The following is a 16476-nucleotide window of genomic DNA, read 5'->3' as shown; positions in this document are numbered from 1 at the left end:
GTAGCTGCTGGATATCCTGAAGTGCTGATGATATATCATGATATTGGTATAAATGCCATGACCACGTGGACACGAGCGCTCAGCCACAGTGTGAGCAGCTGCAGTTTTCTGCAGAAATTCTGTTTTCGAGGATGTTTCTTTGTGGCATCAGACAGGAGAAAGCAGGCATGTGTTTTATAAAGTCTGGGTGCTGGTTATCTTCCACAGGGAGCTGTCAGGGAGGGGGGTACAGGCACCCCAGAAGGCTCACACTGACCTTCTGGGGGCAAAATGGCTGAGCAGCCCCCGTTGTCTCCTGCACACAGCAAGGACCAAACCAGCCAGAGTTTCCTGCGGGTGGAAACCCAAAAGTGCAGATGTTTTTATGCCACCTGAAAGTGAACAAGGGGGCAGGCACAGTCTGAAGGGTCTGAGCAGTGTGTCCTCTGCCCCAGCCCCATGCACACATGCCTGAGGGGAAGCACCCCAGCTCCGCCCTGGAGCCCTCAGATATAAATTAAACCCAGTGACAAGGAGTTTCCCCACTTCTAATTTGGGCAGCCAGCACTGCCAGGCGTGGAATACCAAACACATGAGTTTTGCCTGCTTTCTGCTTGTTACCCAGCCGAGTTAACCCCACACTTGTGTTTACCTCAGCCCCGCCGCCTGGGGCAGTTTCGAGGTTGCAGCGGTGCCTTTGCGAAGCTGGGGCGGGCACGGAGCCCTCCTGTTGTTTATGGAGGGGAGGGATGGAAGGGAGAACTGGGGCGGGCACGGAGCCCTCCTGTTATTTATGGAGAGAAGGGATGGAAGGGAGAGCTGCCTGACACATCGCAGCCTGGCCCACGCGTCCCTGTGGTCCCTGTGGCTTTGGGGCTGGGCTGAAGTCAGAGCCTGGCCCCGGCCCCGCCTTTTTTCTCTCTTTAAAGGTTGTTAAAGCAGTTTGCTGCTCCACTGCTTCCCCTTTGGGCTCCTTGAGGAAGGAGAAGGCGCTTCATGTCTTGGCGTGAGCTCCTTCCCCCCTGGCTGGTGATCGTGGCGGGACTGACGGGCATCGTGCTGCTCTGTGTCTCCACCAAAGATGTGCCCGTGGCCCCTCTCAGGACCAAGGTAAGGGCAGTTAAACTGGGCTGTTGTGTTGCTTTGGACATTCATTTTATTACTGAGCCGTTTACAAACTGAGCGGGGGACTAGAAGAAGACTGCCAGGGCAGGTTGGCATCCTTCAACTTGCTGTAGCTTTTTGAACCAAAACCAAGCCAACTCCTTTGGTTGGTCCTGGATTACAGGCAGAATGTGGTCCACGGATTTGCAGAGATGCTCACAGCAGGCTGAGGGGAGGCAGCTCATGTCTGGAGCTCCCCCAGAGCAGCGAGGGACCAGTGGGGTCAGTGGAGGGAAAGAGATCAGTCCCTCTTGAAAGTTAGTAGGAATTTGGCTCTGAGCTGCTGCTTCTGTCTCTAAAAACAAATTGTCTTGTATGCCTTCTCCTCTTTGGTCCTATCATGATTTTAACTGAAGAGCCAACCTGCTCTACACAGCAGGGCCAGGTCTGAAGGGGGGTTAATGCCCACCCACTCTGCCCCTCGAACACCCATTGCTGAGGTCCAGTGGCACACCATGGTTTAACCCAAAAGAAGTAGGTTATCCTGCGTGTTTAGAGACAGTACCCCTCCTCCATGCTCCTGTCAGGAACAAAATTAGACTAAAACCCCCCTCATTGCTCCGCTTTCTGTCCTTCCCTGGTGCTGAGTTGGGCAGGGGTGTGGTGATCCCTCCCCTCCTCCATGGCGCTCCCACAGCAGCCTCTCATTATGTGAAGGAGGAAAAAATAGTCCAAGTTTCTCCACCAATACCATTTGTTCCTTCCTCCTGTGCGGCAGCAGCCGACACGTCCCTGCCAGGAATCGGAGCTGTCACTGGTGTGGGAGGTGCCAGCAGGCTCGGGCAGGGAGCTCCAGCCTCCTCCTGCATTTCTGCTCCAGCCCAGCCCCACCAGCCCCTGCCCTGGGTGTCTGGTGAAGCCGGAGCTCCCAGGAGAGCAGCAGGCAGCAGCTCTGCCCCCCTCTGAAACCCTTCTGGTGCTGTTAACATCAACCTCTGAGGAGGTTTCTCCTCCCACTCAGTCACAGCTCCAACTATTTGTGTGCAAGATGCAGCTCAGACCAGCACCACCACATATCTCATGAGTTTCCTTCCAGGCTGTGTGGGAGATGTCCCAGATTGGGGTCATGTAATAGGGGGAGAGCACGAGACCCTGGACCAGCACCGGGGCTGTTTGAACTGTGGGGACATCCAGGACAGAGGTGCAGGGACTCCAGTGGCCTCCACTTCCTCACCCTCGTGTCCTGGGAGCAGCTCAGTGAGGTTCAATCAGCAGCAAACAGCAGACACTGGGGTGCAGAGAGGCAGAGATGCCTCAGCCCCACAGCTGGGCAGTAGCAGAGCTGTCGGGGGACAAGGGGTTGAGAAAGCTCATGGTCACTGCTCTGCTCATTCTGCCAAGACATTGTCTCTGTCTCTGTGGGGCTGCCACCTCACACAGTGCCTGTGCTGGTTGGTCCCAGCGTGCTGCAGCTCCCACAGCTCTGCACACACCGGGGCAAACCCAGCCCATGTCACACCATCACTGCACTGGGGCATCAAAGAGACATGGGAGTGTCGGGTTCCTCAGGAGAAACAAGCCACAGCCCTCCCATTCCTGCACAAAAGCCTTAGCAAACCAATCAGCAGCAGTTTGAGCCCCGGATTGAGTGGAGAACCTGTACAGTGCCATCTCCCACTGCTTTAGGACCTGTTTTTCCTGAGCTCCAGGTGGCTGAGCTCTCGGTGGAAGCCCTCTGCCTGGTTTCAGGAACAGCTCCAGAGGGTGCCACTGGAGGCCTGGTGTGTTTCTGGGCGTTTCTCCATTCCTGCTGTTCCTCATGTATATTCAGGAATGCAGATGGTTCCCTGCAAATCCTCATCATCTCCTGGCTTCACCCTCTTCTTGAATGTAAAAAGTGAACTCAAATTCTGCAGTGCAGGCCCCGAGATCACCCTGAGTACCCACATAACGCTGAGTAACCCTACAATAACAAAGCAGCATGCATTCAGTGGTGTTTACCTGGAATGTTTTGCGGGTTTTCCAGTATGGCATCGTTCTGGATGCTGGCCCGTCCCGCACCATCCTCTTCATCTACCAGTGGACAGCCACCAAGGCAAACAAGACCGGGGTGATCAGGGGATGCAGTTCCTGCCCTGTGCAAGGTGAGGTGCCCAGTTCCTGCTCGGTGGTCTGTGGGACTGGCAGGGGATGGATGGATGGGAACCTAAAGACCTGTGTTGGACCAGGGCCACAAAATCCTTGGCTGGTTCATCACCCAGCTGTGCATGGAAATAGTGAAGCACAAGCTTATTTTCAGCATGGCTCTTCTCCACTGGGCAGGTTTAGCCACACACAGCTGGGCATCAGGCACTTGGCAGGAGCAGGTGACAGGATTTTGGGGCTGCTGCAGGAAGGGAAGCACACAGAGAGGTTGGGGCTCATCCTGATGTCCACATGGATCAGTGGCAGAGCCAAGGCAAGGCAGTGAATAGCAATGGACACAAATCTGGCTGCAGGGTGACTCCTGGGACCTTCTGCCTCCTCCTGACTGTGCCCTGGGCAGTAAGTGGTGTAGCCCCAGGACAACAGAGGTGCAAAGGCTCCAACCCCCTGTGTGGGGTTTGACAGCACAAGCAGGAGTTCAGCTTGCCTTTAGGTGTCACATTTCAGAGAATTTTGGGGTTTTCCTCACCCGTTTGAATCAGTTTGACCCTGCCAATGCCAGCTGAAAGGGTTCCATGCATTAATGCTTGTGGTTTTCCTTCCCTATCTCTCAATCTTGCTTTGATGTCAAAGCCTGATTATAGCGGGATGCTGGGAAGGACTGAACCCTCAGTGTGCTGTGGGAGGGCAGCAAGCAACACAAACCACCCACAGAAGGTGCAATAAGGGCTCCCTGAAACCCTGTGTGTGTCCCTTGACTGCTGCCATGTTCATGGCTGGGCTAAAAGCAGCAGCTGTAGCTCTGGGAGGCAGTTTGTCCTCAGCAGCAGCAACCAGAGGCCCAGACAGGGCCCTTGCCCAGGTATGAGGAGTCCTGTGTGCATGGCAGCACAGTCACAGCCTTGCAGGAGCTGTAGGAAAGCTGCGGCTCGGCCCTACAAGGGGCCTGAGGGAGCAAAGCACGTGGTGAGGAGTCACAGCCAGGAGGATGAGAATGGGGAAGTGAGGATCTTCCTGAGTAGCAGTTCAAAACCAGTATTTAAGACCCCATTGACTTGCTGGAAAAATGAATCAAGGCTGGCACACAACACCTCTGCACAGCACCAGCTTCCTCTGGAGCAGGGGTGCCTTGCAGGCAGGGGCTCAGGAACCTCTGCCAACACAAGGGGAAGTGGCTGGAGGGGAAAGGTGACACATCAGCCTCAGCTCTGTCTCCGTGGCAATGTGTCCTTTTGCTTATTTTTATAGCAGCTAAAGCCACATTTCTTCCTCTGTGGGCTGAGAAAGCCTCAGCTGTTGCAGCAGTCATGTGGATATCTGAGCAGCAGAGCCGAGGTTCTGTTAGTGCAGTTTGGGATTTAATGCACATGTTTTGCTCCCAGTACCATATCTTAGCAGGGTGGATACCTGGAGGAGCTCCTTCATCCCACCTGTGACAGGTCCTGCCTTTAACCATGCCCTAGGACAGTGATCTCTGGGGTAACAGTTCTCACAGTTCTCCCATAACTTTCCCTAAAATTTCATTCTGTCCCCTGGTTCTCAGGTCTGGGAGTCTCCAACTACTCAGATTCTCCTCAGAAAGCAGGGAAGAGCTTGGAGCCATGTTTGAACTGGGCCCAGAAGGAGATCCCAGCAGAGCAGCACAGCCAAACCCCGCTGTACGTGGGAGCCACCACCAGCACGAGGCACCTGAAGTGAGTGAATGTTGCAAACCCACATCCAGAGATCAGCACACGGATCATTCTGTGCATGCACCTCACCCTGCCTGCTCTGCAGTGTGTTCCACCCTGACCTGCTGGTCAGCTAAACCTCCTTCAGGCCCAGATGTCCTCTCAAGGAATATCATGGCTGTGGTTCCATCCTGTCCCCCCAGCAGCCATGAGATCACAGTGCTGCCACTGCTGCCAGTCTGTGCTGTGTTTCCTTCCCAATTACGGTTTCACAATTACTGCTTGGGAAAACATCTGTCAGTCTGGAAGCTCAAGTGTTTTCAGCTTATGTGACAACACACATGGACTTGCAGGGGTGCTTCTTGTCAAAAAATTGGGAATGGCAGCAGGAAGGTCCATCTTATCATACACACACTTTTGTGGAAACTCTTCTGAGTCCCCTCATTACCAGGACTTTTTCTCCTTTTAGGCACTGGGGAAAAGTGAGATCTGGAGGGGACCAGGTCAGTGGGGTGAGGCCAGAGGATTTCCTTGGTGGCAGAGGGTACCGAAGTCCTAAATTCTTGAACGGTGCCACGACTGCTCCAATCATCCCTGTGCTGCTCTTGCCCCCAGTGCCACGTGAGGGGAGGGGGAAGCAGCAGCAGGAGTGGGATTGTTGTTGTGTCTCTGTGCCACTGCCCAAAGTGGGGTGCACAGCAGGAGCCCTGCAGGGTCCTGTAACAACAAATATGCCCTTTTATGTCTTCTTTTTAGCCTCACCCATCCCACCCTCTCTGATGATCTCCTTGCATCCCTGACTGTGGCCCTGAAGTCATCCCCCTTCAGCTTTCGGGGGGCACAGATCCTGTCCAGCCCAGATGAGGAAGCATTCAACTGGGTTGCTGTGAACTATGTCCTGGAGAACTTCTTCAAGGTAAAGGACAATTCTCCCTGGGGCTGAGCAAATCCTGCTAACAGACAGCTACAGAGACGTGGAGGGATTGGTAAAACCCTGTAGTTTAAGCAGTGGTTAAGCACAAGTTCCACTGCCTTTCAGAGGAGGCAGGTTGGATCAAAGGCCAGCCTCATGTGAGTTGGTGGTGAGGCCCTGGCACAGGTTGCCCAGAGAAGCTGTGGCTGCCCCATCCCTGGAAGTGTCCAAGGCCAGTTTGGATGGAGCTTGGAGCAACCTGGGCTTGTGGAAGGTGACCCTGCCCATGGCAGGGGGTGGAAGGGGATGAGCTCTAAGATCCCTTCCAACCTGAACCATTCTGTGATTCTATGGTTATAACTAGTTTGAAGGACTAAACCTCTCCTATAGCCTTTCATGAACACACCCATGCAGTTGCCCTGACAGACATGAGGCTTTCTGGACAACGTTCAGGATGCTCACGTCAGTGACTGCAGGAGATGAAACCACAGGGTTCTTCTCACAGAAGGATCACTTTAGCATCAAGGCAGCACTTGAAGCCCATATCTGCCCACTTGGAAACATCCCTGCCATTCCCTCTCCCCTCTCTCCTGCCTGCTGAGACCACTGCCTTGAGCAGCCCCCCCAGGCTGGTGAGCCCTGTTTGCCCCCATGGGCTGTGGGAAGGTCTCTGTGCAGGTGGCAGTGCCTGTACAATGACTCTTCTGTTCCCTCCAAAGCCATCCATGTGCCTTGTGGGCAAAGAAAGAGTTGGGCTGTGCTGCACCACCAAGGTGTTTTGTCCCTCTGTGCACTGTTTGCACTTGACTGTGACCCAGATGGAGAATTCTCAAGGATTGACCTCTCTGGTTCTTTCTGGTCAGTACGACTGGCGAGGGCAGCTGGTGCCCTCCGGGAAGGGGATGGCAGGAGTCCTGTCTGTGGGAGGAACCTCAACACGGCTCACTTCCCAGCTGGAAGAGGAGAACCAGGTCCCAAAGGAAGGAGTGAGGCTGCAGTTGTACGGGCAGATGCACAGGGTGTACACTCATCAGTGCCCCTGCCATGGCACCGACCAGCTCCACAGGAGGCTGCTCTCCCTGCTCATCCAGGTGAGTTCTGCCACAGGACACGAGCAAAGTCCCTGGATACCACATCAGTAAATCACAGCTGCACAAGGTGTAGCTTCTAATGGGCAAAATGCCCCTAATGGAGGCCATTTGCACATATCTAAAGAGAGCCCAGTGCATTCGTAAAATGTACCCTCTATACCCAAATCAATGCCCTCCAAACAGACACACAGGCACCCATTCTAGAGTTTCCCACTTGCAGGCTCTACTTGGCCTCCTACTTAATACACACAAGCACAAAATTGCTCTCCAGAGGTGCCAACATCCTTTTCAGGGTGACAGGAAGCCAAGGCTTCCCTTGCCTTCTATGAACTGCTCCTCCATCCTAGAATGGGAACCAACCAACCCAGGAACCAACTGGGACCTTTCATTTGGGATAATCCCTTTGCTGGCTTTAACCCTGAAGTATATTTAGCAGGGCAATACTTCATTTTGAAAACATGCAGGTGTTTTGGTTCTTCCAAACGTTATTTCATTTGGGGAATGGTGGGAGGGGGACAGGATCTGATACAAACTCAGGAATCACTTTAGTCTGCATAAAAAACTAATTTTTTCAGAAATTAACTCCTCCCTGCCCATGCACTTGCCTGTCTTCAAACTCTGCCTGCCCTTGTTGGAGACCTGAATGTCCCTCATGGAGGCCAACTTCACCACGGTTACACTGGGGAATTACTAGAGATAAGAAACACTGATTCTTGAGGGGTTGAGCCCTTGGAAGGCAGACCTGAACAGCCTCTTTCTTGCAACTAGAAAGAGTACAGGATGCATGAAACTGTATTTCTGGTCTAGGGGAGGGCAGGCAGGGCTGGGACTCCTCAGCCCCCCCGAGCAGGTCCAGTCCCTGTGGCTGCCCCGGCCCCAGCAGGAGCTGTGAGAGGGCTGCAGCAGCCTGGGCCTTGTGGTTCACTCAGTGACATAAATGACATAAGTGACATAAGATTTGGCCACCCTTTCACAGCCTCCTGCTCCACTTCAACACTGTGGTGGCCAGAGGAAATCTGTCCTGCACTGTGGTAACATTCTGGCTCCTTGTGTGAAGCCCTGGGATGCCATGTCATCTCTTGCTGTCCTTGTTTTATTCTGCCTCCAGGAGCAGAGAAGTGCTAAAACTGTGTCTAATCCCTGCTGGCCCCTCTCCTACTCGCGGGAAGTGCAGTGGCAGTCAGTGCATGCTGGGCCTTGTGCTGTCAGTGGTGACACATGGGACACCCCTGGCCCCAAGGAGGTCTTCAACATCACGGGCTCCAGCAGCCCCACCGCCTGCATGAGACTTGTGCAAAGGCTGCTCAACTCCTCCTCTTCCTGCAGCTTCTCCAAGCATTCCCTCAGCAGTGTTCTCCAGCCCCTCCGGACCAGGTTTCTGGTGAGTTCTCATTTACACTGGGGCAGAGAGCTGGCACAGAGAATCCATGAAATGGGACCAGTTTGACCATTAATAAATACAGTGGGAACAGCCACACCGGGGGCACTCCTGCCCTCTCTCCCTCATTGTCACACAGCTGTTCTTCATGGACCACTGGCTTCCCACCAGTGACTGTGGTGGAGCTCCTGAGACCAACTTTGGGGCTCCACAGCCAGCAGGGATAGGAGAGCCAGGAGCTGTGTGCTAAGCAGGTCTTCCCACACCAAGCCCATGGTAAAGCTGAAGATCCTCTGCCACTCCCTCAGCAAACATCAGGGCACGCTGCACCACCAGCATGTTCCTATCTGAGAACTCGGATCTAGTGTCCAAAGGCATTGGATTGTTGAGCCAAGAGCAGCTAAAGATCCCAGGAAAAACTAAGTGCATTTCAGAGAAGGTAATTCTGGGAATTTCCCCAGCTCCCTGTTCCTGAGTCTCCCATGGACTTGGTGCTGAGGAGCACAAGGATCTGGTGAGGCCACACCTGGAATACTGGGTTCAGTTTTGGGCCTCTCACTACAAGGCAGACAACAGACATTGAGGGGCTGGAGCATGTGCAGGAAAGGGAACGGAGCTGGGGAAGGGGCTGGAGCAGCAGGAGCAGCTGAGGGAGCTGGGGGGGCTCAGCCTGGAGAAAAGGAGGCTCAGGGGGGACCTTCTGGCTCTGCAACCCCCTGACAGGAGGGGGGAACCGGAGGGGGTGGTCAGGCTCAGGGAACAAGAGACAGGATGAGAGGAAACAGCCTCAGGCTGTGCCAGGGAAAGATTTAGGTTGGATATTAGGAAACATTTCTTCACCAAAAGGGTGGTCAGGCACTGAAACAGGCTGCCCAGGGCAGTGGTGGAGTCACCATCCCTGGAGGGATTTAAAAGACATGTAGATGTGGCACTTGGGGACATGGGTTAGTGGTGGCCTTGGCAGTGCTGGGGGAATGGTTGGACTTGATTTCCCACACCTTCTCAAATCTAAATGATTTTATGATTCTGTGACTAGTCTACTTATCCATACAGGGCCAGGAAGGCTTCTGCATGTGGAACAGACCTGTTTCCATCTCCAGACAGTAACAGATCTTATCTTCCTTGCACCCATCCGAGGCCGTGACACCACCACCACAGCACACACAGGGCACCCTGGCACTGCACTGCCCCTCCCTTTCCTGTGGGCACAGAGTGCAATGCAGGGACACAGAGCACGGTCCCACCTGATGGTTATTTCTGCTGCTGTTGTAGGTGATTTCTGAGGCCATGGACTTCATGAGAGAAACTGTTCCCTCTCCTGACTTGGGCCAGGCTGTCAAGAGGCTGTGTGGGATGTCCCTCAAAGAGGTAACTGTGGAATAACTTCATGTGCAGGGAGAGTGGGAAGTAAGAAAGAGCCTGTTGTAAAAGCCAACAGAACTCAGACTTACAGAGCTGTAACTTATGGGTTCCCTTAGGGAAAAACTTGGATTTGCCTGATTTTTGTGAGGTTTGGGTTTTCTGGGGGAGTTTTTTAGTTTTTTTGGGTTTTCAGTTTGTTTGGTTTTTTTACTTTGAGGAAACAGGCTCCACTTATTTTCCTTCCTCCCAAATCCCAGCTGCTGGTAGCACCTGCACTTAATTAAATGAAAAGCCATAAATACCTTTTACTGTATTTTAAGGAGTATACAGGAAGGCTGTCGACTCTCTCCTGTACATCACTTGGTCTTCCTGTTATCCTGTTATCCTCCTCTCCTTAAGTCTCCACTCACACTCCAAGGATGTTCCCATTTCACCTGGGCCCAAGGAGAACAAGCCAGGGGGAATTTGCCAGTCCTTTCCCTCAGCTGGTGGTTTTGAGGTCACCCCCATTTGCACTGACACTGACTGAGCATCCACAGTAACATCCGAATGAGACAATTCCTACAGGGTTTGCTAATAAGGCAGCAAAGCCCATAAGCAGTTCCCAAAATCATTCTCTTGTGGATGGAGGAAAGGCTGTTCCTGCTGAGAGAAAGGCTGCAGCATTAGCTCAGTCTAATTAAAGAGCAGGGAATCACACCAAGCAAGCCACCAGCCAGGCCAGTGGGAGACCTGGCTGCCAGTGCTGCTGCTCTTGGATCTGCCTGGCTTAATAAGATGGGAACAAAGGCACTGAGAGCTGACACTGCTTCCCAGATCACGGCCCAATGGGGGCTGGAAATGGCTTTCAGTCTGCACAGGACACAAACCCCTCCTCCAGTCCCGGAGCAGGAAAGGAGAGGTTATAGCTGGCCTGAAATTCACCTATTGAATTCTTCTTTAATTTTTTTCCCCATCTTTTTTTTTTTTTTTTTTTTCGGAAATGGCACCAGCTGGTTAGGGAGTCCCAAGCAAGCCAGGATACACTTGCTGAGTACTGTGCTGTGTCTGCCTTCATCTTCCATCTCAGTACAAAGGGGTACACGCTCGACGTTGACCGGCCTGCTTGGACTGCGTTCCAGAAGAAGGTCAGTCACCAGTTCCCAGGGAGGGCTGGTTCCACACTCACAAGCCCTGACCAGCTGGGCTTCTCCAGCAGGATGGTTTTGCAAAGTGGATTCACAGTTGTGATAAAGAAGAAAACCAGTGTCACAGAGCTAGAGGTGACACTCGTCCCTGCTGAAAAACAGACCTTATCTGGAGCAACGCCGTCTGTGACAGGGAAGGAAGTGCAGCTTGATCTCCACTTAATGCTGAAGGCAAACTGCTGATAAAATTTCTTGAGCCAAAAGATGCTGCCCTAACCTCTTTGTAACCCTTTCACCCTTTTTACTAGTGAGGGTTTATAAATGCCTTATAATCACAGAATCCCAGACTGGTTTGGGTTGGAAGGAACCTTAAAGCTCATCTGGTTCCACCCCCCTGCCAGGGGCAGGGACACCTTCCACTAGCCCAGGTTGCTCCAAGCCCTGTCCAACCTGGCCTTGGACACTTCCAGGGATGGGGCAGCCACAGCTTCTCTGGGCAACCTGTGCCAGGGCCTCCCCACCCTCACAGGGAAGAATTCCTTCCCAATATCTAATAATTTAATCTAATATCTAATAAGGTCTGAAATAGTTTCAGGATCTGGAGCCCCTATGGAAAGGGGGATTTGATTCAGGTCCTTCCCCTACGCAAAGGAAAAGAAATTCTTTTCCCAGACCTCTTCCCAACTCCCCACAAAGCCATGGTACCACTGAGCAGGGCTGCAGTTCAGTCAGCCACGTGGTGACCATCAGAGAAAGGGAAGGTAAAGAGGCAGGACCACGGCCCCCCAGGGAGCCCAGCCTGGAAAGCCATAGACAAGCAACCTACAACAAAGGTCTGAGAGAGAACTGCTCACAATGCAGACCTGAGATCCACCTGGGAAAACCAGTCAGGGAGCAGGAACGGCACACACCTACAGCACAGCTCAGGAAAGAGGTGGCTGCCCAGGCCAGAGCTTCAATGGAGCTCCCGTGCCCATGGGCAGAGGTGTGGGTGGAAGTGCCAGGTGAGGCTGGTTGGGGCCAGTAAGGCCCATTGGTGCACTCAGGGCACTGAGAGTGGGAGAGCTCTTCATTCCAAGCCCAGTCCTTGGACCAGTCTCAGATAAGGCATACGAGGCCTTTGGCCCGTGCACAACAACACAGCTGGGGTCAAGACTGTCTCCTTCTCTTCTGACATCTCCTCCTTTTTATTTCAATAGATGGGTGACAGATCATCTGGCTGGACTCTTGGGTACCTGCTGAGCCTGACCAACACCATCCCCCAGGACAGCCCAAGCATCCTCAAGGGGATTGAACCAGGGGTGTGGTCGCTGCTCCTGATCCTCTTCGTGGTGCTGCTCACTGGCTCGTTCATGCGCATCTCGTACCGGGTGATGGCCAAGGAGAACAGCCTCAGCAACAGGAACAGCAGCGTTTTTGATGACAACTGACACCTCTGTGGGTCTCAAGACTCTTGCCAGAGCACAGTCAACAGGGTCCAGACAGAAACCACAGAGGTGTAAGGCACTGGAGGATGGAAGTGATTTCCCTGCAGGACTCCCAGAACCTTGATGCCTTATTTCAGCTAGCTGGCACTTGCACTTCTGTACTTTGAGACAATGGATTCTGCTCCACAGGAAACCTGGGATTCCCAGTGGATGGCAAGCTATTCATCCTCTAAACAAGAACAGCCTGCACAGCTCTTCCTTGGGCTACAGCTGGGATTGCTCATGTCACGCACGAGGCGATGCCTCTGAGCAGGCAGGCCCTGAGCTATTGTGGAGTTAGTATTGAATAAGCACTCACAAAGAGTGCTCTGTCTTCTCCTCAAGGGATGATACCTGTGGTATTGCCACTAGTGAAGACTGGAAGAGCACTAAAATATGGTCAGAATGTAACAGCCAACTTGCTTCCATGTTCTAGGGAAAATGCAGGTATTTCCTGCCTGCCACTGCTGACCTGCCTGTGCTTCCATTTCAGTGACAGTATCCAGTGAATGCTCATTCAAAACCAATGCTCTTTAATCTTGGTCTCTACAGACCATCAAAGGAGAAACAAAGGGCACAGACACACAGCTGAGTTTTTGTCTCTCAGCTGAATCATGGCAACTCAGGGTTAAAATTGCCAATTTAAACTCTTTAACCAGGACTTCAATGAACACATTTAATTTCACCTCTGCTAAAACTGGGCTCATGCTGGGCTGAGGTTCACCTGTTTGTTTATTTGCACTGACCTGCTTGTCTCGCTGACTGTGCAAGTGACTCATCTGACGTTGTCCTTTAGACCAGAGCAGACCCAGGAACAGAAGCTTTCCTGATTGTCAGAACACTGACTTTTGTATTAGACCACGACCAGAGTTACTGCCTAATCCAATAGTCAGGATTCCTCAGGGACTTGGCAGTCGTTCCGGCTCCTCTGGCCTGCTCTGCTTGTCTAAAAGATGAGGTGCTGTACAAACTCCCTGTGTTACTGTGAAGAAAAGGGATTGATTCAGTCAAACACTGTCCTTTGACTGAGGCATTTAGTTCACTTCTCAGTTGCTTCAGAGACTTAAAACACAGAGGCTGATAAAAGCCTCAGGGACAAGTGTCTCCAATGCATTTCAGGCCACTTTAAACAGAAATGTAAATGCTCACACATGCACTGATGTGCCTTGCAGGATTTTTAAAGCTACCATGGCACCTAAATCCTTTCAAATCTGATTATTTGCCACTTCTGCTCCCAGCTGATACACAGGACACACACACACATAAATACTGGGGTATCCAATTAACGAAGGTTTGGAACCCGTCAGTCAAGTTTGGAGAGGTGTGGAAACAGACTTAAACAAGCTTCATATTCATTTCTTCGAGTTGCACGTTAGATATTTTTAATTATATCATGTTATTAAAGATGTTTTAATAGACTGTCTGTGTTATTCTTGGCAAGGGATCAAAGCAGGGGGGTTACTGTGAACACAGAGTGTTTCAGTGAGCGGGATGGGGGGTGCTGATTTGGCCTGTTTACTCCAGAGCTGTTTTGCTGTATTTTGGGGGTACAATGGGAACACCTGAAGGCACAGTGAAAGAAAATGACTTCAGATAACCTGGCTGCTGGTATTTAGTTGGTGGGAGACGTGCCTACACCTTTTGATGTGTTCTTTGCTCAAACCTTCTGAAGAATGTAGGAAGGATCTAGGCAAGCCTGGGTAGAGAGAAGTGGGGAAATTCCTGAGACTTCATTCATCCCACACCTGGAAATGCAATCACTAAACAGAACTCTGGCTCTGTGACCTGTCAGCACAGAGGTGAGCTCTGGGATTCCTGGTTGACATTTGGAACCTGCCCAAAAAGAATCCTACCACTGTCAGACATGGAAACAAGCCAGTGAGATGCCAGGAGCCCCAGGTGCTCTGGCCTGTCAGTCATTGCACTTTCTTCATTTTTAATAGATCACAGGGTCCAAGAGAAACACAGCAATGGCTGGAACTTCCCTGAGCTCTTGTTTAGAAGCTCTGGGACTTCCATGCAGATAAGTGAGCAATCAGGCAAGGAGCTCAGCATGGCCTCCTGACTCTTCACTTTTGCCTTGCACGTGCCACTGAGCTGTGCCTGTGAAACCCCTGGCACTGCCATGAGAAAACAACCCACAACCACTCGATTCTTTTCCTGCCAGATAAAAACATTTATAGATGTATTTACTAGGTGATAAAATAGATTAGGATTTTAAAACTGCAGTGTGGTTTTAGTTATTAAAAAAAAAGGCAAAAAAATAACAAAACAGGGAATCTATGAGAAAAATGGAAAATATTCAAAGTATCATATTCCTTTCTCCCAGCTCTCTGTAGAGCAGCTCCTTCCTGTCAGCACTACATAAGTTTGCAGAATTAATCCCTAGATTACACAGAACAGCAGAAATCTACTTAAAAGGAGGTTCTAGATGAACTAACTCACTTTGAAACAAAGATGCTTGCAGGCCTTTGTTTAGAATTCAATTGTGGAAATGATAAATAATGAGGATTTTCTATCTGTCCATAAGTTCTTTATGTTTATACATAGGTCCCTTGCTTCTCACTCAGGCTGAACCCTGGGAGAGGCCTTCTGGCAGATAATTTCTGCTCATGTGCAACTGCAGTTCTGCTGCTCTCAGCAACTGTCAGTAAGAAGGAAATCAAAGGTATTAGATACAAAAATTGACACCAGAAAGCACTTTCTCTGTTTTAGCTCCAGACACACAACAGGTTGGCTGGCCTGGCTATTGGGGCCTAAATGTCATTTAGGCATGTTTGTAGGAATACATTTGCTCCTGTTGTTCTATACCATTCCCAAAGCACCATGGATTCTCAACCAGCACATCCCATCTGGGTTGTACCAATGAATTCCCATGAAAACTGAGAGAAATAACAGTTGGTTGCCTGCAGTCCCACTCTGTTGTACCAAGTTCATCCCCACAGGATCTGAGTTGTTTCTTTCTTCCAGGAGAGACCCAGCCCTTGAAATCCACAACCACTTAGAGGGGTAGATCCAGCAGCAGATGAGAGGAATGCCTTTTAGGATGGCTGGAATTAGTATATTTTCATGTTGTTCTTATACCGTGCTTATGATCACATATCTGAGTATCTTTCCAGAGAAATAGGAAGCCATATGATGTTTATATCCTACCTCATGGACTGTCACTCCTACTTGAGGAGCTAATTCTGAACACACTGAAGAGGAACAAGCCCGAAGGAACACTGGGATCAGCAAACCTGCAATTTTTGCCACAGCTTTCTTCACATAAAAGTCCTCTCACACAGCCATCAAACCCAGGCAAGCCACAGTGCTTTGATGTTCTGTAGGTGTTTGTACAGCAGTGACCAGGTTTCCACCATGCCCTCCATGTGAGCTGCTCACAGCCTTCCTGCAGTCAGAGGCTGTCAGATGAACACAGAACACAAACTGCTGCTCCCGGAGTTGAGTGCAATGCCAGGGATCAGTCAGGAGAGGGAGGCTGCCAGGGCAGCCTTAGGAAATCTCCAACAGAGCCAGGAGCTGCTCCCACCACAAATCACATCATTTAGCAAGCAGGCATTTCTGGGAACGTGTCAAGGAGACTCCTGATGTGGATGCAGGGGAAAGACACTGCAGTAGGAAGCTCTCTCTATGTGTGGGATGTGAAAGCAGCTCTAACCAGTGATTTAAGGAGCTGTGGCACTGGAAGAATTCCCCTATGCAGGGAGACAGGCACTTGCATGGAGTAGGGATGAAGGCTCTTTTGGAAACAAGGGGGAGAAATAACAATTCCTCCAGGAAGAAGACTGGCCTGGGAATGAAGAGGAGGCTTGAGAGAGACAGAGCAATGATAAAATCAACTTTTGTGTGAAGGAAAGCTTATTTTTGTTCACAGCAGAGGTGTCACCATATGTGCACCTCATGATCGAGTTAGTCACCACTTCTTGGTGGAAATTCTCAGGAGAAACAGATTTTCCAAGTGAAAGAAGGCAACAGTTTTTGGGCTTATCAGTGGACAATGAACAGCAGCAGAGCTGTGGAACCTTCACGGGAACCGCGTTCAAAGTTCACTGGTTTTGAACAAGGATGTGCAAATGCAAAATCAATGCTGAACTTTAAACCACTCAAAATCTGGTTTAACTTTACCTTCTGTCTCACAGTATCACTGACAATATTAAACACTCCTGGAGTGCAAGCTTTGAAGGGACAGGCTCATAGCCTTCTGAGCAGAGGAGCTCAGTGGAAACCATCAAACCAAA

General features: G+C 51.1%; 1 protein-coding gene across 1 annotated transcript; it reads left to right on the top strand.

Moving 5' to 3' along the window:
* Positions 1 to 975: 975 nt before the first annotated feature.
* Positions 976 to 13653, top strand: LOC113998330 (ectonucleoside triphosphate diphosphohydrolase 2-like). The gene is made up of 9 exons (XM_027740979.2): positions 976 to 1089; positions 3110 to 3227; positions 4772 to 4922; positions 5655 to 5814; positions 6675 to 6902; positions 8011 to 8283; positions 9553 to 9648; positions 10635 to 10769; positions 11969 to 13653. The coding sequence occupies exons 1-9, from the start codon at positions 976 to 978 to the stop codon at positions 12197 to 12199; spliced, it is 1506 nt and encodes a 501-aa protein (XP_027596780.1). The 3' UTR covers positions 12200 to 13653.
* The last annotated feature ends 2823 nt before the right edge of the window (positions 13654 to 16476 follow it).

The sequence above is a fragment of the Pipra filicauda genome, unplaced genomic scaffold, assembly GCF_003945595.2.
Source record: "Pipra filicauda isolate LSUMZ 115617 unplaced genomic scaffold, ASM394559v2 scaffold321_size1097455_pilon, whole genome shotgun sequence".
Taxonomy (NCBI): Eukaryota; Metazoa; Chordata; class Aves; order Passeriformes; family Pipridae; genus Pipra; species Pipra filicauda.
The sequence above is the reverse complement of the archived record's forward strand: the minus strand, read 5'-3'. Positions and strand labels throughout refer to the sequence as shown.